This window comes from Carlito syrichta, unplaced genomic scaffold, assembly GCF_000164805.1.
Source record: "Carlito syrichta isolate Samal-C Ts95f unplaced genomic scaffold, Tarsius_syrichta-2.0.1 Scaffold302538, whole genome shotgun sequence".
NCBI lineage: Eukaryota > Metazoa > Chordata > Mammalia > Primates > Tarsiidae > Carlito > Carlito syrichta.
In genome coordinates, this window is record NW_007246634.1 from 547,670 (window position 1) to 573,786 (window position 26,117).

The window sequence follows — 26,117 nt, forward strand, 5'->3', positions numbered from 1 at the left end:
CTGGGCCCGGCTCCCTCTGCCTCTCCCGGACCGCTGAGTCCCAACCCGGGAGTGTTTCCTCTGCTGGAGGTGAAGCGTACACGATAGGGAGAGTGGGACCTGGGAGCCTGGGCCAGAGTGTTTTGACTTTTCCCGTCAGGTGGACGCCCATGAGCCGGAGATAGAATTACGGGGTTTCCTCCGAGAAGATGCCTTTGCCATGACACGGCAACGTCAGGATGGATGTCCTTAGACAGCGGGGCCGTATCGCCGTGCAACTGTTTGGAAGCTTTTAGAGAATAAACCCCCAAACTCACTACGCATTTGAATGCTTAGGATTTTTTTTTAAGCATCTCATCCTGAAAGCTTAGAGACCGTTAGAATTTCTTTTTCTAAACGAATCGTCATCTTTCCTGTGACTGAATCAGTTCAGGGAGTATCTTTTCAATGTAAGGAGGAAACCCTCCTCTGGTCATTGGGGCCGTCTCAGGATTTTTAATATTCCGAAGATTTACTCTCTGTTGCACCCACAGGTTAAACATTTGGGTCAGGCAGTGCAATGCTTTTTTGGAAAATGCTTTGCATCTTTTCTGTTCTTGAAATGCCAGCCTACTTTGATCTTTTTCTGATGATTTACCATCAGTATTATGAAGGTTATTGTGAAGGAACCTGAGACCACTGAATTCTCATGCCAGATTTGAAATCGTTTTTCTGTCTTCAACTCTGACGTTGGTGTCACTCTTAACCGGCTACGTTCCTGACCCTCTAATGGTTACAATTTAATGCGTTGATCTGTTGTGGGTTTTGAATTTAGATAACTGCATTTGATAGAATTGTTTTTAAAGTAAAAGAAAAATCAATGAGGAGCTCTTGGCTTTCTACTTTTATTTAGCTTTTCATTTTATAAAATGCCCATTTTAGAAAACACAGCTAAGCCAAAGAAAGAAAATTAAAATTATATAGACTCCTGCTACTTAAAGAAAGCCATTGCTAGCATTAGCATATGGCCTTAATTTTTAAATGCATAATATTTGTAAAAAAAATGAAATCATGGTGTAGACTGTTTGGGTATAGTATATACATGTTTGCATGACATATCCTGCCTGGCTTCCCATTTCACTCTTTTTTTTCTTTGCACATTTATAGTAGCTACAGAATATTCCTTTGTGCCAGACACTTTCATAAGTAAGGTAGGTAGCCTAGTGCATAGACCTTGTGCCGTCTATTTTAGCAGCTCAGAGCATTTTTAACTTATATCTTGGTTTTTGGTCAAGATGCATAAGTGAGGTGATTTAAGAGTTGTGCAAAAGGGAAGATTTAATATTGAGTTCTATACAAGGGCCAACAGTTTATCATAGCATATCAGATTTACTGAAAAGATGGAACATATCATTGAAATTTGTTCTAATTATTTTCTGTTTCTAGGCTCACTTTTATCCTCCCTCCCTCATTTCTCTCTCTTTTTTTTAATCTTTTTCTTTCCCCCTCCAAGAATGAAACATGACTGAGGATTCTCAGAGAAACTTTCGTTCAGTATATTACGAGAAAGTGGGGTTTCGTGGAGTTGAAGAAAAAAAATCATTAGAAATTCTCCTAAAGGATGACTGTCTGGGTGAGTTTTATAAATTCAATTAAACTCATTGGTTCTTAGTCTCCCCAGATGTTCTGAAGTAAATATTACTTTAAAAGATATTCAGAGGCATTTATTACTTTACAGTACTTTTTGGTGATATGGTGATAGCAGAAAAGCATATCTTGAGAAAAATTATAGGCTTTTCAAGTTTATATTTTACTGAGAGTCACAAGTTTTTGAAAGTTCTCTTAAAGCCAGGCTCGGTGGCTCAGCCTGTTATCCTGCGCTTTGGGAGGCTGAGGTGAGTGGATTGCCTGAGCCTGCGGGTTCGAGATCCGCCTGGGCAACTTGGTGAGACCTCATCTCTACAGTAAATAAAAAAAATCAGCCAGGCGTGGTAGCGCGTGCCTGTAATTCCGGCTACTCAGAAGGTTGAGGTGGAAGGATCGCCGGAGCCCAGCAGGTCAAGGCTGCAGTGACCAGGAGCGGCCACTGCACTCCAGTCTGGGCGACAAAGTGAGACTCCAACTCAAAAAAAAAAAAAAAAAGTTCTCTTAAGAAGTCAGTAATATATTTTTAAAATTAAATCTATATATATATATATATTTTTTTTTTCTCTCAACTTCCAGATGTATCATCCTAACTTGTGAGTAAATTTATAACAACTCTAGTCATTATTTTCTTTTATGGAAATACTAAGACTGCATTATATATTGATAATTTATTTTAAGACGGTAGTAATGCCTGTTGTTGACCAAAGTAAAATAAACTGAACCATAGTTAAAAATAATACTTCATTTGCATAGAGTGTTTTTAAAGTTTCAGAAACATTTCCCACCTGACCTTTGAACCTCACTGTATGGTTTATGCTTTTGTCTGTCTGACATTATTATTCTCCTTTGATAAGTAAAGAAATTGAGGGCCAGGAAAGTAACTATGATTTGTTGGAAAATGTGGGGATTCGAGGGCTGGCCATACTACTTACTAGCTATGTTAACTTGGTCATCACTTAACTGCTTTGAGCTTCACTTTATGCATTTTAGAACCATAATTACCCAACAGGTTTGCATTGTGGATTAAATGAAGTAAATCCTATAATTAGTAACTACTGCTAATGTTATAGGGAAAGTAGTAATATGTGCAAAACGCATCTCTTGTGTTGTAAAATGCTAATTGTTCTAAGATAACTTAATTGGCTACAAATCTGACTAACATTGCCTTTCTAAATTTGCTGACCATATGGTAGATGTCCCCTGAAGAAATGTCTTAACTGTACTTTCAGTTTTAAAGAATGAAATGCACTTTGACATACTATGATCAGCATGAAAAGCTTCTTACTAATTGTTTTTTTTTCTTTTTCTCTAGATATTGAGAAACTTTGTACTTTTAGTCAGAGGTTCCCTCTCCCATCCATGTACCGTGCATTGGTGTGGAAGGTGCTTCTAGGTATGAGACCCAAGAGTTGAAAGATTTATTTTCAGAAATATTAAGTAGCAGGGTCATTTGTCATCAGACAGATGACAGTCAGAAAAAGGATTGTTTAGGCCCTTTACTAAATATTGGGTTTTCCTTAGGGAAACTCAATTACTGCTCATTATAAAAGACTTAAGAAGGTGACTTCAGCAGCAGTACATGAAGTGTTATTCTAGGAGTGTCAGTTTGTTAGTAATAGAGAGAAAATAGCATAATGTTCCTGAGGCAGGGTGTGGGAAAAGCATTGGGCTAGGAAAAGGAACTGGTCCAGGCTTCGTTGTCAGAGGGTTATCTGGAGGAAGACCCCTCTGGAGCTCATTTTTTTACATCTGTAAAATGAGGCTATTGAGCTAAATTACTCCTTGCTTTTAGGTCTAAATTTGTAAGCTTTGGTGATTCTCAGCTGTAGAGTTATAACTTCCTAATGAGTGCTATCAGAGTAAAAAAGGAATGAAGGGATTTTACTCCCTAGAAGTGTGAATGACTCAATTCCAGCGAACGAAAAGGAAAACTGATGTTGCTTACTTAGTTTCTATAGAAAAAAAGTGAATTAGATGCCACGAGTAACTAGCAGCATCCATTTGAGCCCAAGATTGTTTCCCCTACATCATTGCTGAGCCTACTGAAGCATTTAATACTTATCCATTATCACCCTCTTTTCCTTCTTAAAACAATTATTTTTAAAGTTTATTAGTTGTGAGATAGTGGTAAGGATGGAGCTCCATGAGGAATATGAACTACTACTGCTATTATTGGACATCCCTATGTGCCTGTTACTAGGCTGAATAGTTTACATAAATTATATAGAGTAACCCTAAAATTTCCCTGTGAGGTGGGGATCGAAATCCTAATTATGTAGATGGGGGGGAAAGACTATGAGGCTGTATAACTTGCCTAAGGCCTCCTAGCCTGTAAGTGGTAGAGCTAGGATTTGAGCTCAAGTTTGTAGAATTCACTTGAAGTTAAGATAGATTGTGGACCTCATTTCTTTCCAAAATGTAGTAAGTTTTCGGAACTTGAGTTACCTGTAGTCTTAAATATGATTCTGAGACTTTTTTTTTTTTTTTGAGTTGGAGTCTCACTCCGTCGCCCAGACTGGAGTGCAGTGGCCACTCCTGTCCACCGCAGCTTCGACCTGCTGGGCGCCAGTGATCCTTCCTCCTCAGCCTTCCAAGTAGCTGGAACTACAGGCGCACGCTGTCACGCCCGGCTGATTTTTTGGATTTATTGTAGAGATGAGGTCTCGCCAAGTTGCCCAGGCATGTCTCGAACCTGCGGGCTCCGGCAACTCACTCACCTCGGCCTCCCAAAGTGTGGGATTACCGGCTGAGCCACCGAGTCCAGCCTTAAATATGATTATGTTATATGGAGGCAGTGAGGGAATACAAACCATACTAGAAAGCACTGCATGCTCATGTTTTTGTCATGCGTCTTGGCAGTCTTTGTGCACTTTCATATCTGGTAGGTCACCAGGCAGTTACGACTTAGAGAACCTATGACAACGATGCTAGTTTTTTCCAGAGCATTTTTTCTTAAATCTTACCATTTTCATTGGCCTTCAAGGTAAGTGCCCAAGGATGCATTTTAGGTATTAATGTTGACACTGCCCACTTTTGCTGGGCAGTACTATATATCTTATTAATTACTTCAGTGGATTAGTGAGAGATGTACAGTTGTACTTTGTGTCACTTCCTTGGTGCCAAAGCCTATCTGGCTTGTTCATCACCTCTGTTTTTCTTACCTTTCTTTACTGTGCAATTTGTTATTTTTTTAAGTTAAAGGCACTGGAAATTAAAAGTTGTCCTACTAGGTAGGAGACAGCTTGACTCTTCCTGGCACAGGTTTTTGATTACTCAGGGTTCCTTAAATGCTGACTTTCTAGAACCATTTTAGATAAATATCAAAAGGAGACTTTTTAGGACCTATTCTTGGAAAACAGTTTTAAGATTTAATGAGGGAAGCCGTGTGCTGCCTCTAGTTGTATGAAGAAGGTTCAGCTGTAGCCATTTAATCGATATTAGCCCAGATGCAGAAGACATTTTACCTTGTTTCCTTGGCTTATTTGGAAGCCTAGCACACAGCCCCTGTGCTAAGGTGAGTAAAGATTTATGTCAGGAAAAAGAATATTTAAGCAAGATTGCTTCTAACATTAATGTGGCATTTTGTTAACTAGAGACTTTTGAGCTCATCTGTTGTTACCCAGAATGTTCTTTAGAATACTGGATCTGTGGTATTTTGCACCAGAGAGGAATTCTTAGTCAAATGTACTAGCTAACACTTAGAGTAGTGTGTGACAGGTACGCTTCTGAGTGCTTTATGTATATTGATTTGTTTATTCATCACAACTGTATGAGATTAGGTAAGATTATTCCCATTTTTCTGGTAGGGAAGCTAAGACATAGAGAGATCAAGTAAATTGCTCACAGTCACCTAGCCAGTTAATTTTACAAGAATTTAAACCCAGGAATGTTGTTCCAGGGTCTGCTTCTATACAACCTTGTTAAGTTTAATCAGGCAGTAATAAGTAAATTAAATATTCTTTTAATAGCAAAACTTAGAGCCTTGAAAATTCCTTGTCATCATTTCCCAAGTCTGTTTGACTATGGTATCCTTTCCTCATGAAGATTCTTGGGGCTAGCATTCTGTAGAGGATATTTGGTGAAATGTTTGTGTACCCCATTTCTTGCCCCTGACAGATGAGAAAACAAATTCCCAGAGAGGCTAACACATTGGTGAGAGTCCTGGTATCAGATCTGAGACTAGAACCGGTGTGCTGAAAACCTGTTCTGTGGTCTTTCCACTATGTTTCCTCAAAGCCATTTGTTGGTGTGGGGGGGTGGGAAGATGTGACTCCATGTTTAGATGGGTTAATGAGCTTAAAATGTGATAGAAATGTCATGCATGGTCACCTCACTAATGAAGATTAGGGACTTCTGTAGCCTTGAGGATAGAATATTTTGAGAGCTAGTTTTAACTGTTGGGGAAGAGAAGGATTCAGTGAGCTGTTGTTGATTCTGAGGTGTAGGGGCCAAGTGCAAACCTAGAGAGAAGCCTTTAGGAGCTGCAGGTGGCCCATGCTGACAGCCATGAATTGGGTGAAACCATTATAATTGATGTGGTTATTATCTTGAATGAATGTGAAACACTTATTCAAGGGCTTCTGTGATGCCATCTCATTTCTCTTTGATAACAATGACGCATCACCATTCAAATATTGATAATATCTAACATTTAAGATTGTTTTGCAGTGAGAAGTTCTAGAGGAGACTGTATGACAAATATTTGTGTGAATTCTAGTCTAGTTGTGATGGGCCCCTTCTCACAGCATTCTCTTTCATAGAGGAGTGTCTCGGTATTTTGCCCATTTTTCCTTTCTCTGGTTCTCTGTGTAGGGATCCTGCCTCCACACCATGAGTCTCATGCCCAGGTGATGAAGTATCGCAAGGAGCAGTACTCTGATGTCCTTCATGCCCTGAAAGTCATTCGCTTTGTCAGTGAAGCCACAACTCAGGTTGAAGTCTATCTCCGCATGTATCAGCTGGAGTCTGGGAAATTACCTCGAAGTCCTTCTTTTCCATTGGTTAGTGGGCACTTTTGCTTGACACTTAGCTCGGCTCTTGACAGCCTTTGATTGTCTCATACTTTGCCTTAGAAACTTTCAGTGGTTCCCCATTGTTTTTTTTTTTAAACATATTTTTTATTATAAAACTGTGGGGTACAGTTAAGGGTTAGGTATACAAATGTGCATCGTTCAGGCACCCTTGTTAATAAGGGGTGTCTCCCCGTCCGCAGACAGATATTGACTACCGTTAGTCCCACCTCCCTTCCCCTTCCTACCCCCCCCATGGTTTCCCACCACTGTCAGTCCTTTTCTTATAGTATTATGATAGATGTTCAAGGTCCATTATATGAGTGAGAACATGTGATACTCAGATCTTTGTTTCTGTGAGAGATCACTCAGTATTATAGACTCTAACTCTAGTTCCATCCAGGTTGCTGTGAAATTCATGATTTTGTTCTTTTTTATGGCTGCATAATATTTCATTGTGTATGTGTACCACATTTTTTAAATTCAGTCCTCTTTTGATGGACAGCATGGTTGGTTCCAGGTTCTTGTTATTGTGAACAATGCTGCATTGTTAATAGAGTAAAAGCAACAAGTCTTTATTTGACATCCAGGCCAAGCACATTCTGACCCAATCGATCTTATTTTGTGTTTTTTTTAACAATACATTGTATTTTGACATAATTTCAAACTTTAGAAAATTTGCAAACTACTATCTTTACGCAGATTCCCCAGTTATTTACCACATCTGCTTTGTCATTTTTCATATATATATATATATTTTGAGTTGGAGTCTCACTCTGTCACCTGGACTAGAGGGCAGTGGCCGCTCCCAGCCACCGCAGCCTCCACCTGCTGGGCTCCGGTGATCCTTCCGCCTCAGCCTTCCAAGTAACTGGAATTAACAGGCGCGCGCTACCACGCCCGGCTAATTTTTTGATTTTATTGTAGAGATGAGGTCTCGCCTGCCCAGGCGGGTCTCGAACCCGTGGGCTCAGGCAATCCACTCACCTCAGCCTCCCAAAGGTGCGGGATTACAGGCTGAGCCACCGAGCCCGGCCTATATATATATTTTTAAACCATTTGAGAATAAGATGCAGACCTGATGCCCCATTCTCAGATTTCTTCAGTGTAGACTTCCTAAAGACAAATATATCCCTGTCAGTAACCATACCATAGTCATCAAACCCAATAAATTAATATTGACATATAATATGCAGACTTCATTCAAGTTTTACCAATTGTTCCAATAATGCCCTTTATCACAAATAAAACAAAGTTTTGGGTGAGGATTCAATCCTGGATTAGGTATTGCATTGAGTTGCATCATGTTGCTTTATTGCATCATGTTGCTTTAGTTTCCTTTGGCCTGGGACAGTTCCTCTGTCTTTTCTTTCTTTTCTTATCTTTCATGCCCTTGACATGTTAGAGGGGTGTAGTCAGTTATTTTGTAGAAAGCTGCTCAGTATAGGTTTTCTGGTGCTTCCTCCTGATTAGATCCAGGTTGTTCATTTTTAGCAGGGATGCCACATAGGTGATGTCTTGTCTTTCTCTGTATATCATATCAGAAGGCATATGGTGTGGGTTTGTCCCATAAGAGGTCATGTTAACTTCAATCACTTTGTGAGGGTGGTTCCTGCTGGGGTTTTTCACTAGAGAGTTATTTTTCCTTTTGTAATTACTATTTTTTGTAAGTATTATTTCCCTTTGTGGGGAGACACTCTAAAAGTACAATGTAAATATCCTATTCCTTCTTAAACTTTCAACCATGAGTTTTACCATCTAATCATTTCTTTTTCTTTTTTTTGATTTGGAATCTCTGTTGCCCAGACTGGCGTGTAGTGGCATGCTCACGGCCACCCCAGCATTGACCTGCTGGGCTCCAGTGATCCTTCCGCCTCAGCCTTCCAAGTAGCTGGAACTACAGGCGTGCGCTACCATGCCCAGCTAATTATTTATTTATTTATTTATTTTTGAGTTGGAGTCTCACTCTGTCGCCCAGACTGGAGTGCAGTGGCTGCTCCTGGCCACCACAGCCTCGACCTGCTGGGCTCCGGCGATCCCTCCGCCTCAGCCTTCCAAATAGCTGGAACTACAGGCACACGCTACCACACCCGGCTAATTTTTTGACTTATTATAGAGATGAGGTCTCGCAGCCCAGGCGGGTCTCAAACCTGCGGGTTCAGGCAGTCCACTCACCTCAGCCTCCCAAAGGTGCAGGATTACAGGCTGAGCCACCGAGCCTAATTTTTTATTTATTTAAAGACAAGGTATCGCCACGTTACCCGGGCTGGTCTCAAACCTGTAGGCTTAGGCAGTCCACTCGCCTTGGCCTCCCAAAGGGCTGGGATTATAGACTGAGCCACCGAGCCTGACCTCATCTGATCATTTCTAAAACATTTTTATGTTTTAAAACTTTTCTTTTTAAAATAATTTGGGCTTAGAAAAAAGTTGCAAAAATGGGTACAGTGTTCTCATGTATCTTCACCTAGAATATTTAGATGTTACATCTTACATAATCACAGTAATCAAATCTAGAAAGTTACACTGATTAATACTAGGAACTAATCTATCAACCTTACTGGAATTTTGATGATGTCCCTTTGATGCCCTTCGAATCCAGAATCTAATCATGGATCATGCATTGCATTTAGTTGCCATGTCCTAATCTTTTAAAATCTGAAACATTTCCTCAATCTTTGTCTTTCATGACTTTGACACTTTTGAAGAGTGCTGGCTAGTAGAGCATTTCTCAGTTTGGGTTTGTCTGATGTTTTCTCATGATTAAAATCTGGTTATGCATTGTTGGCACAAATACCGCAGAAGTATGATACTCATTTCTGTTGTTGCTAACTTTGATCACTTGATTAAGGTGGTATCTGCTGGATTACTCCATTGTAATGTTACTATTTTTCCCTTTGTAATTAATAAGTAACTTGCATGGAGGTACTTTGAAATCTGTAAACATCCATCCACTAAGGATTCTTACCTGAAACAATTTTGATTGTACTGGTTGCCAGATGATGTGATTTTTCTAATTCCCTTTATTTCATCTGTGTTTATTAGTTGGCATTCTTCTCTAAGGAAGACTTTTCCTTCTCCCTCATTTATCTATTTAATGTCAGTATGAATTTATGGATTCCTTTTTTATTCAGTGACCTGCAGTTCCTTACTACCATTATTTCCTTTGGTGTTCAGATTGTCCCAGGTCAGGCCAATGGGAGCCCCTTCCAGCTGATACCTATATCTTTTTGACAAGTTCCCGTTGTTTTGAGTGTTTCCTGACTTTCTGGCACAGCAGGATGCTCCAGACTCACATTGTGCTTTCTATACTACGGCCCTGGAATCAATCATTTCTTTTTGGAATGGAGTGTGGCATTTAGAAACCAAGAACTGGGCACTACTAGATAAGCTCATTGTTCCTGGGCTGTCATTGCTTCTAGGCCCTCTCATCAGATAGAGCTAAGAGATATGTGTATGTATACATAGCTATATATATATATATGTATATCTAGTTATCTCTATGTACTAAAAACCCTGAGTTCACACCAGTCAGGCTATGGCTATCTTTTTGCAGATACTCCACTACAGTATGACAAGTTTATTCTAGCCTATGCTCTTTCCAGATTTACAACTCCCTTTTCTAACAGTTGCAAACATGAAAAGTCTCCCATTATTCTCCATATATTTACCTTTTTGTCCATTTCCACTCTGTGTAATTAACACAGCCATCCACCTCTGGCTTTTGCCTCCAGGCCCCACTGGTCTCCTGTTGGTCCCTGGCTGCTCCTTAGCCTTGCCCTCTCCTCAGCCTCAACATCCTCCTCAGCCATGACTGCCTCCTCAGCCCCAGCCCCCTGGCCCCAAACTCTTTAATCTCATCATTAGCAAGCTCCTTACTCTAGTTGCTTGGACTACTTCTTGTTTGTAAGGAGACAAAGAAGACAGGTCAAAGAATGATTATAGCTCTCAGGCTTTGGCTATCTTTTTGCAGATATCTAGACATTTTAATAAAGGTTTTATTTGTTTGTTTGGCTAAAACAGAATGCATTGTTCAAACAGGAATTTGCTAGCAAGCTTCACTATTCTATAGATTTTATTTTTATTACAGATTGGGCATTAGCTTATTCCTTTTGAAGCTAATGGTGTGGTACCCGTGGACAAACTGTAGTGCTAAAAAAGGTCATCCACTTTTATTAAGTTTATCAAGAAGGAGACAGTCCCTAAAAAATAAATGGAACCATTTCAGCAATCTTCTTTAAATTCACTTAGGGGCAAAGTGAAGTTAATAGAACAATACAAGTTTTTGAATTACACATTAAATTAGGTTAGATAATCTATTAGTTTAAGAAATCTAGATGATAGGTTATAGCTGCCACCTTACCCCTACTCAGCTGGTTCATGCTCCAAGCCCAGACAACTTTGCTGCAGTCTTGAGTAGACATGCTGTGAATGTCTGGGCTCTGCCACCTCACATCTCTAGTCACTGAACCTCCGCTGTATTACTTCATTATGGCTAATGGGCTAATTAGCTGATTATAACAGAATGCCTAAAACTGGGTAATTTACAAAGAAAAGGGATTTATTTTGTACAGCTCTGGAGGCTGAGAAGTCCCAGGTGGATGGATCACATCTGGCAAGGGCCTTCTGGTTGGTGGGGACTCTTCGAAGAGTCCCAGGTGGTGCAGGACATCACATGGCCGGGAGCTGAGTGTACTGACACACTGGCTCAGGACTCTTTTTCTCTTCGTGTAAAGCCACCAGTCTCACTCCCGTGATAACCCATGATCTATAAATGGATTAATGAGGTAGAACCCTCGTGACCAGTTACCTCTTGAAGAGCCCACCTTTCAGTACTGTCACATTGGGGCTTAAGCTTCAACATGAGTTTTGGAGGGTACAAACATTTGAACCATAGCACCCACCCTGCCTTTTTCTTTTTTAAAATTTGTTAATAAGAGTGTGTGGCAGTGCTTGGCACAAGGCCAGGAATATGGTGACTGAAGGACATGGGTCCTTTTCCTTCGACCTGTCAGAGTGGTTAGGAGTTGTCAGTTGCATGCCACATGACACTGAGCACAGTGCCCACTACTACATGGGAGTCTAAGAAAGGAGACTTTCCTTTCCTTTTACTTCTGCCTTTCTTATTTTCTGTCTTCCTCTGGCACATTAATAAAATACTTAGAGAAGTTTTTCTGTGTTATCTTTGATATTTTATAGAATGTTAACAAGTTGAAAGAAGGCCTGAGAATGGAATATTTCTTTGAAATAGTAATTTTTTTTTTTTTTTTTGAGTTGGGAGTCTCACACTGTCACCCAGACTTGGGTGCAGTGGCACGATCACGGCCGATCACGGCTCACCACAGCCTCGACCTCCTGGGCTGAAGCAATCCTCTTGTCTCCCCAGTAGCTGGGACTACAGGTATATGCCACCATGGCTGGCTAATTAAAAAAAATTTTTTTGGAGAGATGAGGTCTTGCTATGTTTTCCAGACTGGTCTCAAACTCCTGGACTCAAGCAGTTCTCCTACCTTGGGCTCCCAAAGTGCTGGGATTACAGGCGTGAACCATCATGCCTGCCCTAAAATAGTGATTTTTATTTAACTTGGGACTTTTTAGGGGAGTAGATATTTCTTCATTTATTTCTCGCATTAGAATATTTCAGCTGTTAAATCCTCCTATTTGAAAACATAAAACTATTTGTATATGATATGGTGTTTGCAAGCAAGATAGGTTTTCAAGTAAGTTTCCAGTTTGTATAAGAATTCTCTGTTGTAATTTACTTAAGAGTTTACATTCATTGATGTAAGGTTTGAGAGATGCCATTCTTTTGATTTCTAAAGTTCTGATTCTAGAGACATTTTAACTTTTTAGGTGCCTAAAGATAAAAAATGAAATTCTAAAGGTATGCATGAATGCTTTGAAATAAAGCAAATGCTTTATTAATCCTTTGAGAGTCCTTCAATATTTGCAAATTACTGTACCGATAAATGTCACCAATTACTGTTTATCAGGTTCTTTTGAAAGAAATTATCTGCTAGTGCTGAGAATATTATGGAGTGGAGAGAGTCAGTGCCATGCTTATGATTTTTGTTGACTCTGTGATAGGCTTAATGTTAGAAGTTGGAGAATTCCTTCATGTTCAGCCTGAAGCCTAGTCATTCATAAGCAATACTGATTCTGTACTCATCCTTATCTCGCCCTTGCTCTCCTTTTTAGTGATGGATTCTGTATTTTTTGATCCCACTTTTATTTATTAATGCAGCCTCTTCAAAATTTAGGAGGACAAGGTTTCATTTTGTATTGAAGAAATATGTATTTCTCTCTTGTATTACCTTCCTCTTGAGATATATTATTACTCTTTCAGGAGCCAGAAGATGAAGTATTTCTTGCCATTTCGAAAGCCATGGAAGAGATGGTGGAAGATAGTGTCGACTGTTACTGGATCATCCGATGCTTTGTGAACCAATTAAATAACAAGTACCGGGATTCTTTACCCCAGCTGGTGAGGGATCTTTTTTTTTTTAAGGGAAGTGCTGTTGGAAAGTGAGCAATGGTGTTGGTGGTCTTCAGTGAATACTCTTACTTCCTGGTGCTGCTACAATTGTGAGTGGACCTTCTATAGTAGGACTTAGCACATATTTTCTGCAAAGGCCAGATAGTAACTATTTCCCAGAGAGATCTCTTATGGAACCACTCAACTCTGCTATTGTAACACAAAAGCAACCATTGACAATGCATAAAAGAATGGTCGTGGCTCAATTTGTCCTGTTACAGGCCATAGTTTGCCAACCCCCAGTAGTATTCCTTATCTTGGTCTGGAATCCACTGGCTTCATCTAGATTGTCCCTTTGTATTAGCTAAGTTTAAGTTTGGCTGCATAGACTGGGAAGCCCAAATAACAGAAGCTTTAGTGTTTTCTCTTACGTAAACAGAAGCCAGGAGGTAAGGCAGTCCAGAGCTGGAGCTATAGCACCACAGTATGGACATGGTGACAGACTCCTGTCATTGTGCTCCAGCATTTTTAAGTATGATCCTTCCTCTCATGCTCTCAGGGTGGACCGACAGCCATGACAAATGTGTTGTGGGCAGGAGAGGAGGGAAGGGCAAAGGTCAAAGTGAAAGTCAAAGGTACAAGCCAGTTAAGTCTGTCACCCTTTAGCAGACTTTCCTTCTGCATATACAGTTGACTCTTGAGCAACATGAGGGTTAGGGGCACTGACCCCCATACATAGTTGAAAATCTGCATTTAACTTTTGACTCCCCCAGAACTTAAGTACTCACAGCCTACTGTTGACTGTAAACTTTACTGATAATGTAAACAGTCAATTAGCACATATTTTGTATGTTCTATATATTATATACTGTATTCTCACAATAAAATAAGTTAGAGAAAAAATGTTATTAAGAAAGTCATAAGGAAGAGAAAATATGTTTACTATCCATTACATGGAAGTAGATCAGCATAAAGGTCTTCATCCTCATTGTCTTCACACTGAGTTGGCTGAGGAGGAGGAGGAGTTGGTCTTGCTGTCTCAGGGGTGGCAGAGGCAGAAGAAAATCCATGTTTAAGCAGACTCATGCAGCCCAGCCCTGTTTTTCAGGGGTGAACTGTATATTAGTGGCCAGGACCTTGTCATCTAACTACCCAGTCAGCAGTGGAGACTGGGCACGTGGTTTTTTTAAAACCTGGCATATTGTGATCTCCTGTTAGAATATGTATTCTGTGAGTGAAGAAGGAGGTGCACACGAGTATGAGGCAGGCGACTGCTGTCTCTGCCATGTCTTGGCTTTGGCATCCAGAAAACTGAATGGCACTTTGCTTTGTAGCATAAGCCAGTCTTCTTTTGCCATTTTCTTTTTTCCAGTATTTTCCCTTATTTATCTCATTTGTAAAAAATGAATCTTGTTTTCTTAAATCATCGAGTTGTTTCATTTGAAAATTCTACTGAAAGTAGTCGCTGTGAGACAGGATGCGGGATCATATGAGAGGCAGTGGTGATGGTTGGATGAGCACTGAGGATCATTGCTCTGACTGCACAGCTAATTATTTTCACAGGGCAGTGGGCAAGACCCTTCGGCTTCATAGAGCACTTATGAGAGCAGCTTTCATATATTTCAACTAAGTAAAATTTAATTTTTAGGATTTTGAACCATTTTTGTTGATTTCAGTAAGAATAATTGAAGCATGGAATAGAGCATAAGTAAATATAATGTCAATTGCTGAATTAAATCAGGAGGTCTTAATTATAATATGATTTAATTAGCTTTTCTTATTTAATGTTGGGGTAAGTCAGTAGTATTTTGATAGTTTATGCTATGCTTAAAAAGTTTATTCTTTATTTCTTGTAATATAGTAATTCTCAAAAGAAATTAAGCAATCCAGGTGAATTCAGGTTTCCCGAAATCTGTACCAATACCTCGCAGCCCCTCATCCCCTTCCAAAGAAGTAAACATTGTCATCAGCTTGGTGTATCTTCTAGACTCTTTTATTTGCATGTGTATATGAGGTCCAACAATTAGATTCATGAACCATCCTAGAAAAAGTGCTACGTACCTCATTGCTGAATATCACTATGGTCACCTTCGAAGTACTCCCTTTGGGAAGCTGTGCACTGATGCCAGTGCCTAGTCTACTCGTCAAAGCAATTTTAGAATTCTTTTTCTGGAATGCTCATCAGAGCTGTCATCGTTATTTGCTGAGGTCTGACAATTAAGTTTGCAAACTTGCCTCTGTGTGCTTACATTGACAGCACTGTACAAATACCTGTATTGGAACTCCCTCCCTAGTCACCTGATCTGGCCCCCAGTGACTTTCTTCTTTATCTGAAGATAAAGGAAATATTGAAAGGAAGACAATTTGATGTCATTCAGGACATCAAGGGTAATACAATGACACCTCTCATGGCTGTTCCCGAAAAAGTGTTACAAAATTGCTTTGATGCGTGGACTAGGTGCTGCCATCAGTGCATAGCTTCCTAAGGGGGAGTACTTCAAAGTTGACTGTAGTGATATTCAACAATGAGGTATGTATGTATCACTTTTTCTAGAATAAGTTCTGAAACTTAATTGATGCACCTTGTAATACTATTTTTTAAAAACACGTTAAGTAGTGTCACGCTGTACATTCTGCCCTACAGTTCTATTTTTGTGCTTATTTCTAACTTAATGTCTTAGAGAACTTTCCAGGTCAGTACAGATGAATCACTGGTTTTCAGTCCTGACTTCCTATTAGTACCACCTGGGAGCTTTTAAAAAATTACCTTTCCTCCACCCAGACCAATTAAGACAGAATCTCTGAGGGTGGGACCCTGGAATTCTAAATTTTTAAAAGCTCCAGGCAGTTCTGAAGTACAGCTGAGGTTGAGAGCCACTCATTTAGAAACATCTTTAAAAAAAATTTACTTGGTATTTCCTGTTAAGAATTTGCCATAATATTTAAATACAAGAGATTCTTGCTCTTGTACATATGTGTATTTCTCCAGGGTTGGTACCTATAAGAAAATGCTCAAGTTGAGGGGAGACATATTTAAAATCTATTTATTTATTTTTGACATATTAAAAATGCAAACTATGGGGTTGCTTATCCAAAGGCTATATCGTTTTATGCTCCCACCAGTAAAATAAATGAGATTTCCTGTTTACCGTCCCATTGTCAATACTTGATAGTGTCAATCTTTTAACTTTTTGTTCATCTGATAGCAAAAATGGTTTTAATTTACATATCCTCAGTTTCTATTGAGGTTGAGCAGCTTTTGTTGGCTTTTATTTTTCTTTGTAAGAACTATTGACATATAGTCACCTCTTTGTATCTAATACCACTAATACTCCTGGGATATTAGTTCCAGGAGTCCTCGAGATACTGAAATTCATGGGTGCTCAAGTCCCTTGTCTAAAATAGTACAGTATTTGCATATAACCTACATACCTCTTCCTGTATACTTTAAATCTAGATTACTTTTAGTACTTACTACAATGCAAATACTATATAAATATTAATAGTTGTTAGGCTGTATTATTTAGAGAATAATGACAAGAAAAATGTCTATGTGCCATACAGATACAACCATCTATTTTTTATTTCTTGAGTATTTTCGATCTATGGGTGGTTGACTACAAATACAGAGGACTAACTGTAGTCTGGATATTTATCTCTCTTGGTTATGTATGTTGGAAAGAGTTTCCCTGTCTGTTGTACAGAGATTTTAAGTTTGGCTCCAATGGGGTTTATCAGTATTTTTCTTTTTTTTTTTAATTTTCGATTTGGGAGTACATGGATATTCATTGCATAGACATATAGTGTAGTGGTGGGGATTGGGTCTCAGGTGGCCCATTCAATTGTCAGCATTTTTCTTTGACTTTTTTAGTATCTTGGTTAATTAGCCCTTTCTAATACTGAGATTAAGGAGCTTATTTTTTTGTTTTCTTCTAATGCTTTAAAATGTTTAAGCATTTTAAATTTAGCCCTTTAATTTGTCAGGGATTTATGTTTGTGATTGGCCTCTGACACATTGAATTTCACTTCTTTACACTTACCTGCAGCACCACAACTTCTACCAGCACAAGACTACCCTCCTCTTCCTCTTCCTCTCTGGTTATTGAGAATGTACTTCATGTCAGGCAGTGCTAAATTATTTTATTAGTGAGCTACTTCATTTAAGCACTATCTCTGTTTTCACAAATGAGAAAACTGAAGCACAGAGAAGTAAGCCCAAGGTCACACAATTAGTAATCATTAGAACTACTACTTATACTGTTTGTCAACTCATCCTTTTTTTCACAGTTTAAAAATACCACCTTTATCATATACTGGCTTTCCATATATATTTGTATCTCTTTCTGGACTCTTTTCCATTGAGCTATTTATCTATATTCCTGGGCCTATGTCACGTGAATATTTAGTACAACTTTCTAGTATATTTTGATAACTGATAGGGAAAGCTCTTTTTTTTTTTGGTATTCCTTTTAAAAAATACTTTGGCTATCCTTGAACTTGATTTTTTCTTTTCAGAAATGAATTTTAGAGTCAGCAAGATATTTAATGTCCCTTAAGCCTCATTTCCTCACCTTTAAAAAAGAGATTCATTTCAGTAATTATAGTGCCTGGTTTTAAATAGTTAGGAATTTCCAAAAAGTACTTTAGGATGTATAATAAAAACTAAATTTTCTTTGTGTTGCTTTTTAGTTTAGGCATCAAGTGATTTGCTAAAACTTTTCTCTTTCCTTCAACTGTGTTTGCCTTAAAATTTTTTATTATTGTAATATAGTTGATCTCTTCTTCCTAGCTTCTTGTTAAAATAGAATTTCTATAATCTTGTCATCTTGCCATATTTTTGTGGTTTGACCAAATGAATTTGTTATCAGAAAGTATAGGTTTCATTATAGTTTTAGAGAAATGTGTGTGATGGACAGTGGTAGACTTCAAAAGAAGATAAGGATGTGATGATGTGTTTATTATGCTGTAGTGTTCTGATTCCTAGGATTGTGTCATAGCCTTTTACAAGCTTTTCCAAATTCTGCTTTTGACATGGTCTCTCATTGCCAAGAGGCCAACTTTAATTTTGTGGCGTGGAATGCTTGTCTTAAACCATTTCAAACTTAAGTAATTTTTTTCATTGCTATTGCCAAAATTTTTACAAACTATCTTAAATAGAGGTTTGGTTTATTTTTATTTTTTAAATAAGCACTCTTAGTATTCTCTTCCATAGTTTAATAGACATGCCCCTCAGGCTTATTAAGTCCCTTTTTGTCAGCTTTTGTCTTCCGTTGGTGATGTATGGTTTATTTTCTTCATAAAGTAAGAATTTGGGGTGATGGAAATACTGAAAATAACCTAAATGTTTAGGTTTTTCTTAGCTCCTCAGAGCAATTGAAATTGCTTTGGACTTTTGCCTTAGGCTGCTGAATCTGGTTAGTGTGGTTAGTGTTTGGGTGACCATCCATTCCATTTTGCTTGGAACTGCCCAGGTTTTAGCACTACAAGAGTTCTGTGTCCTGGGAAACCTTTCTGTCCTGGACAGTTTGTTACTTTAGTTAGTACTGACCTGGGAAACTGTTGTGTCACTTGTGACTTGGATGATTCTTGATTTTGTCTTCTAGCACTTCCTTGCATTTAGCATGTAAATTTTTTTCATCAGAGACTGTATTATCAGGTGATGTATGTCACAGGAAATGAGTAATTTCTCTTCTTGTTTAATTTTTAGCCAAAGGCTTTTGAACAATACTTGAATCTGGAAGATAGTAGACTGCTGACTCATCTGAAGACATGTTCTGCAGTGTCCAAACTTCCTTATGATCTTTGGTTCAAGAGGTGCTTTGCAGGGTGTTTGCCTGAATCCAGTTTACAGAGGCAAGTATTTCTTTTGAAGAAGGCTAGGAGTTAGAGAAGTGTCCTGGCCTTTCGTGTGATAATCCCTCAAAATATAAATTTTCTTTAGAACAATACAATAATTTGAAGCTAAATTCTCTAGTAGCTAATGTAACAGCACGTGATTCTGCTTATTACTGATTATACAGTTAGAAAATTTGAGGGCCCTCAGTGTGTTAGATGCTGTACAATAGTCCCATCTCAGATGGTCTCTGGAGTTTATATCAGTACAACCTCCTCTTTCCAGAAATATGGTAAATCTTAATTTAGCAAAAATCTTGGATTTTCTGAGTTTTATTAAGACATCTTTAAAGAAGCTAAAGGCAGTCAAAGATTTGAGATCCAAACTTAGCTCTTCCAGTCAGTTTCAGGCATGTGCTATGGATATTTCTGAGTCCTGGTCCCACCCCTCCAAGACTTTATGATGTGGTTGAGAAGAAGTACACAGAGAATGTTAGAAGACAATATGTGGCCAGGTGCAGTAGTGCACACCTATAATCCCAGCACTTTAGGAGGCCAAACCCGAAGGATTGCTTGAGCCAAGGAGTTTGAGACCAGATTGGACAATATAACGAGACACTGTCTTTACAAAAAATAAAATTAAAAAATTAGCTGTGTGTGGTAGCATGTGCCTGTAGTCCAGGTGTTTGGGAGGCTGAGTTGGGAGAATCACTTGAGCCCAGGGAGTTGAGGCTGTGGTGAGCCATGATCGCGCCACTGCACTCTAGGCTGGGTGACAGAGTGAGACCCTAATTTAAAAAAAAAAAAAAGTAACATGCAGCCATAAAAAAGAGCAAAATCATGAATTTCGCAGCAACCTGGATGGAACTAGAGTCTATAATACTGAGTGACCTCTCGCAAAAACAAAGATCCGAGTATCACATGTTCTCACTCATATAATGGACCTTGAACATCCAATGTAATACTATAAGAAAATGACTGACAGTAGTGGGAAACTATGGTGGGGGGTAGGGAGATGGGATTAACAGTAGCAAATATCTGTCTGGGGATGGGGAAGCACCTCTTATCAATAGGGTGCTTGAGTGAAACGTATTTGTATACCTAACCCTTAACTGTACCCCACAACATCATAATAAAAAAAAAGTAACTAAGTGTATAGAGTATAACACCAACCTTTAAGAGTTATAGGAATTACCAGAATAGTTATTTTAGAGCGGTTGTAGATCAATAACTGGTTCCTTAAGCCTTTAGAGAAGTTAAAGGAATCTGTTCCCAGAATCACTGGCAATGAAATTGAACTTCTCATATACTTTGTTTTTGTCCTTTAGCATGCGGTAATTATATTAACATTATAGAGTATTAGCAAAATACAAACTTTGGTTTAGGAATTTCATTTCCTTCCCTCAAAATGTTGGGTTTGGCAACGTGAGGGAATGTGCATTTGGTGGGTTCCTAGCACGGCAGTAATTTTTAGTGAAATTTTCTTTTTCCTTCTAATGCTGATTGTGTCTAGAATAGATTTGAAATACCTTATCTATTTTGTTTTTTTTTATGGATATTTCACAATAGTTTTTTGAAGCTTATACATAAAATAGGAGCAATTTGATTTTATTTTATAATTTGAGATGTCTAGGTAAACATAAATTTCAAACTCAAGTAATTTGATTATATTTCTTTATTTTTGTAGGGTTTGGGATAAAGTAGTAAGTGGATCCTGTAAGATCCTGGTTTTTGTAGCTGTAGAAATTCTATTAACCTTTAAAATAAAGGTAATGGCACTAAACAGTGCAGAGAAGATAACAAAGTTTCTGGAAAATGTAAGTGTGTTTTATTTGATTTGATTTTGAATCTAGAAATGATGTCATGTTAGCAAGCCACTAATTCTTTGCATTAAATTATGTCAGAGAAATAATACAGTATATTTTTACATTGTAAGAAACATCTTTTCCTTTGAAAATTTTTGGCTTACAGTTGGCCTGTGGTTATAGTTTCCATTCTCTCTTTGGGGAATGAGGATCTGAGACGGTTGCATGAGTATGTCCGCAGAGGACAAGAAAAGGAAGAGATGAGATCTTCACTGTACAATGAATAGCTTTTGTCAGTGCAAAAGAAGTCCTGTGTTTCAGATGATTTTATAAGCTTTTTCATTTCTGTTACTGTTTCTGGTGTCATCCCAGTTGGTTTTGTTAATGTGCTTAAGTATTAACTTAGTGAATGCTGGAAAAGGCCTAAATGAAATTAATGTTTGCCTCCCTACATATCTTAGAATAAAGTAGAATTAAAGAGACTTATGTCTAAATGATTTCCACAGAATTCCAAATCTTTTCATGTTTTAAAAAATAGTCAGTATGGACATTGGAATAGTGGTCTAGTAAATAATAAGGACTAAATGAATGTGTGTTGAGTAAATGAATCATCATTGTAATAGTGACTAGCAGTGCTAGGCCTGTGCTAAGTATTTTTCATGGTTTGCCTCATGTTGTCCTGTTAATAGCTCTGTGAAGTCTGCCTACTGTTCTCCCACTTTAGAGATGGGGATCTGAGAACCTGCTAGCTTAGGTAGCCTGCCCAGGAGCTCCCAGTTGTTGGGCAATGATGGATTTGAACCGAGACAACCTGACACCAGAGCTCCTTAATATGTCCTCAGGTGCATGGGAAACAAGCCTTGGATGCTATCACTTTCTCAAAAACAATGAAAACTCTCATGGAAACAAGTTTTATGCCACAGTGAATGAGACTGCAGTTGTACATGCTGAAATTTCACCAAGACTGGTTTTGCTTATCCACAGATTCCCCAGGATAGCTCGGATGCGATCGTGAGCAAGGCCATCGACTTGTGGCACAAACACTGTGGGACTCCGGTCCATTCAGCCTGAACACCTCTACCAGTCTGCCAGGCCTGCCCTGAGCATTTTGTTTTTGGCACATGATCCATTGAACTGATTGAGTAATAATCTTTCTGCTTTGGTGCTCCAAGTGTTACTGTTTTTTTTCCATTAAAATTATTTAATTGCAGTACCTGGTGTTGCTGTGTTATGGAGTAGCATCTTTTGGTTACACAAAAATATAAAGTTTATCTCTGAATAGCATTTTTAAAGGGTTATTAGAAAAGAACTCCCAGCCGGGCTCGGTGGCTCAGCCTGTAATCCCACACTTGGGGAGGCTGAGGTGAGTGGATTGCCTGAGCCTGCGGGTTCGAGACCCACCCGGGCAACTTGGCAAGACCTCATCTGTACAATAAATCAAAACTTAGCCGGGTGTGGTAGCACGTACCTGTAGTTCCAGCTACTTGGAAGGCTGAGGTGGAAGGATCGCTGGAGCCTAGCAGGTGGAGGCTGCGGTGGCCGGGAGTGTGCCACTGCACTCCAGTCTGGGCAACAGAGTGAGACTCCAACTCAAAAAAAAAAAAAAGAAAAGAGCTCCCCCTTTTTAAAGCGATTCCATCAGGGTGGTAGATGTGTTACAAGTAGTGCATAACCAAGCCTGCCCTGCCTCTCTCTAATTGGCACCAAGCTAGTTACTTTCTAAGATCTGTTTCCGAAATAAAGAGCAACTTTTTTTTGTTGACACCTGAGATTTGGCTTTTGTTGAGGCAGCGTGTGTTTAAATCTAGGACTGCTTTCTGAGACTTCTTCTTGCTAGATAGGCTTTTAAAAAGTCCCTACATTTTTTTTCCTTTGGGCCAGTTGGAATGAAACCACTATTGAGCAAATATGAGGAGGGACCCAAAAAACCCAGAATCTATTTATAAAAAATTGTGTATTTATTCTTACATGTTTAAACTTCAGTCACCGTACTCTCTGTTTGATGCAATACACTCATCGAGACACTTTTTCCATTGCTCAAAACAGTTTTGAAACTCATCAATTCTGATACCTTTTAGTGCTTCTGACATTTTTTGTTTCACCTCTTCCACATTGGCAAAATGTTTCCCTTTGAGGACTTTTTTTCATCCAGGGCAACAAACAAAGTTGCTCCAGATGAGATTTGGGTGAAGAGGGAGGGCGGGGCATGGGGACCGTGGTGTTTTGGGTCAGAAACTGCTGAGCGGGGGTGTGGGCAGATACACTCATAAATCACCCATTATGACATAGGTAAATACACTGAAAGGATCTCCAAAAGAAATTCACTGAAGCTGAACACTGCCTCTCACAACAGTGCTAACTGGGACACCAATGCTGATGGGTTCCTAGAACACTCACCTAGCAAGGGAAGTACACTGCAAGGCGCCCACCCTCCAGAAAGCATTCCTGGTTTTTTTGAGTCTCCCTTCTATGTCTGAATTTACCCGCTAGGGCCAAGGACTTATTTGAGATTTTGCTTCACTCATGCTTTTTCCTGATTGGTTGTTAAATATCGTGGGGATGTGAGGGAGCATTCTGCCACACACAAAAGGAATGGGGGAAGTCACCAGGAAAGGTTAATGGCTAATGACCCCTGGGCCATATTGTGCCACATAATGGCCACTCTTCATCCTACAGTTGCTGGCTTTGGGAGTGGTGAGTTAAAGGAGCCCTTTGTTTAGACTGGCTCAGTGGTCAGACCTGCAGGAGCTCTAGTGGCGACTTGGCTTCTCCACTCCGCCCATCCCCTAAAAGAGAAGGGGGATGATGAAATTATGGAGGCATAATTCTGAGAATTCAGTCCTTCCCTAATGTGTGCAATAGCTGTTGAAAAAGTGTTCAGAGAAAACTGAGTTGTTGAAACCAGCTGCTACTTCTGAGCACTACCATATCCAAATGCATTTAGGTTTTTTTTAAAAAAAACAAATGCGCTTTTGAGAAAAACTTCTTAAAGTAAAATTGTTGCCTTACAGTTAATACTTGAAAAAACAACTTGCGGTCAGCCATTTATTCAGTGATTTCCTCTATCCCTGAAGAATTTTCATTCCAGTTGGGATATAAGAAAAGACACACGTGAAGGAATTCCTGCCCCAATCGCTTGCTATCCAGTGGCCTTGAGGGAAGTGAAATTGACAAGAGAAGTCATAAAACAAAAATAATGTTATTTGTGTTTAATGCATGAGCCACAGATCATTTGCACAAAGTTTCAGTTTGAGATGAAGTGAATGTGTTAGTGAACCCTAACTTCAGAGTGGGAAAAAAAAAGAATGAGCAATCTCTTCACAAGAGGATGTTTCAAGGTGTCTGCTCCTGCTAACTCACTCCTAAATGCTGGGCGAGGACCAGCAGCTAGGGAGTAGGCAGGAGCCCCGGGACTCTCGAGGAGAAAGGCTTGCAGGCTGAAGTTCCTCTTACTTTTTTCACCATTTTGGCTGGTGTCCAGCTGATCGGAAATGGAAGACTGTTACTGTATTGCTAAGGGATCTAAAAATAAATATTCTGCAAATATATTCTGTCAAACCCAGTTTGGTTAAAAACTTTCTGGCTCTAGAGTATGGGGCGGGGATTTTTTTTTTTTTTAATGAGCCAGTCTGGTGTCATCAGTTTTCTTTATTAGAAAACTAACAGGCAGAAGGCTTTTGAAGGCCCACCATGAGGACAGTGATAGAGCAGATGTGGATCCAATTTCATTTTCATGTCAGAATTGTATGTTGCTGAGAGCGAAGTGCTTTGAAAATGTTCCTGCCTGCTGTCCTTGGTGAGGAGCTCAGTTCACACCCCTATTATTTTTCTTCAAAATATTTCATCAGGATGCTGCTGAATGTTTCCTCTGTGTTAAAACCCAGGATTCCTGTCATAAAATTGTGGCTAAAATGTGGGCTTCTCCTTCTCCCTTGGAAAACCGGAATTTAACCTGATTAAATTTAGTTTCTACTCTTTCCCTCCTAGAGATTCTTCTTAAACACAGCCAGGGATGGTTGGGCTATGTGTATGTGTGGGGGGAGGTGGGGAGTTATGTGACTTTTCCCTGATGACAAACTGAATTGACAGATTGTGTGTACCCAGGCCTGTGTGTGTCAAGGCTGCTTCAGGAAATGGAGTCAGAGTTCACGAGAATGAAGCACTTTCTTTGTTAATGAAAAGTTTGCCTGAAAATTGTGGGGCAACACTCAACTCACATGATGTGTTGAAAGAGCCCCGAGGGCCTCCTTGCTCTGTTGCTTTGGGTGTGAGACACACCTGCCCTGTCTTGAATGTGTAAGTTCCCTGTCATATGATCATCACCTCCCCCTGTGGCGCAAGGGTTTTTTTTTTGTTGTTTGTTTGTTTTAAATTCTCTCTCTCTAAAAGTGAAGAAACTAGAAGTAAGTCAGTGGGGATGAGGAAGGTAAACACAGAGCCTAGGTGCCCAGGGCCAGATCTTAAGGCTAGTCACTTGCTCAAATAACCTCTGGGGGACAGTGCCTGCTCAAGCCCTGAGACCATAAGCAGCAGAGTGGGCATCCCGGGATCTCTGGCCAAGGCAGCCTTTGGGGGGCCCTGACGGGGTGAGGGTGTGGATAGATGCTGCTCTGGCTCTGCAATAGCCATCTGCCAATGGTCACATGGGGGCAGCAGCTTTTGTCTTCAGCTGGGTGTTTTGGGTTTGGAAGGGCCAGCGGGCGAGTTCTCTGCCCTTGACTAAGAGGGAGGGGAGTGTGGGAATCTTTGTAGCAGGAGTTGGTGGCATTCCCTCTGGTGGTGGAACAAAGAGCCATTTCTCCTGAGACTCTGTGCCAACTGAAACTGCTCGTGCCTCTTGGCACAAGCAGTAGCTCCCCTGGATCAACTGGCTGCTCACCCCGAGTTGAGTAGGAGGTGGTGCCAGTTTGAGTAGGAGGGAGGGATGGGCAGAGGAAGGGCCGAGGAGATGAGAGGGCGGCAGTGATTTTCCTGGGGACTAGGCTGGGGTACTGATCTCTGCTTTCCTGATCAGTTGCTCTTTCCGTCTCGGTCCCTCTTTCAGCCTTGTCCTGTGGTGGTTAAAGAGTGGACAGTTGCCAGATGAGGTGACGGGGCCTCACCTCTCACTTGGGGGCTGGTTTTATTCCAGGACAAGCACAAGAGGAGTTGGAGGATGTGATCAGAGAAGGATGTGAAAGGATCCTTCAAGAAGCTTGTCCTGACTGAACTCCAAATGAATATCATAGTGAGTGCTTAACGTTCAGACCTCAAAATCACACCTAAAACTTAGGTATTCCCTTGTAGTTTACTAAGAATGTAAGCTACTTTCACTGGATACGGCTAGAGCACACACCAACCTCTGGCTCGATCCTGGAGTCTCTTCTTGGCTTTCTCCATCATTCTTCTTTCCCT

General features: G+C 39.8%; 1 protein-coding gene across 8 annotated transcripts in view; it reads left to right on the plus strand.

Annotated features, from left to right (window-relative positions):
- The first annotated feature begins 2 nt into the window (after positions 1 to 2).
- Positions 3 to 26,117, plus strand: part of LOC103259153 (TBC1 domain family member 7) — a 33,455-nt gene continuing 7,340 nt past the window's right edge. Inside the window, exons 1-9 of one of the 8 annotated variants that reach the window (XM_008056825.2) lie at positions 122 to 428; positions 1,126 to 1,169; positions 1,472 to 1,591; positions 2,918 to 2,998; positions 6,418 to 6,605; positions 12,958 to 13,095; positions 18,794 to 18,939; positions 20,606 to 20,735; positions 21,708 to 21,936. In XM_008056825.2, coding sequence (XP_008055016.1) covers positions 1,480 to 1,591; positions 2,918 to 2,998; positions 6,418 to 6,605; positions 12,958 to 13,095; positions 18,794 to 18,939; positions 20,606 to 20,735; positions 21,708 to 21,794 — 882 coding nt within the window. In that variant the 5' untranslated portion in view covers positions 122 to 428; positions 1,126 to 1,169; positions 1,472 to 1,479 and the 3' untranslated portion in view covers positions 21,795 to 21,936. Of the gene's footprint in view, positions 70 to 96; positions 1,592 to 2,917; positions 2,999 to 6,417; positions 6,606 to 12,957; positions 13,096 to 18,793; positions 18,944 to 20,605; positions 20,736 to 21,707; positions 21,937 to 26,117 lie in introns of those variants that run through there. The other 7 variants (XM_021711733.1, XM_008056822.2, XM_008056827.2 and 4 more) reach the window with 7 other exon arrangements.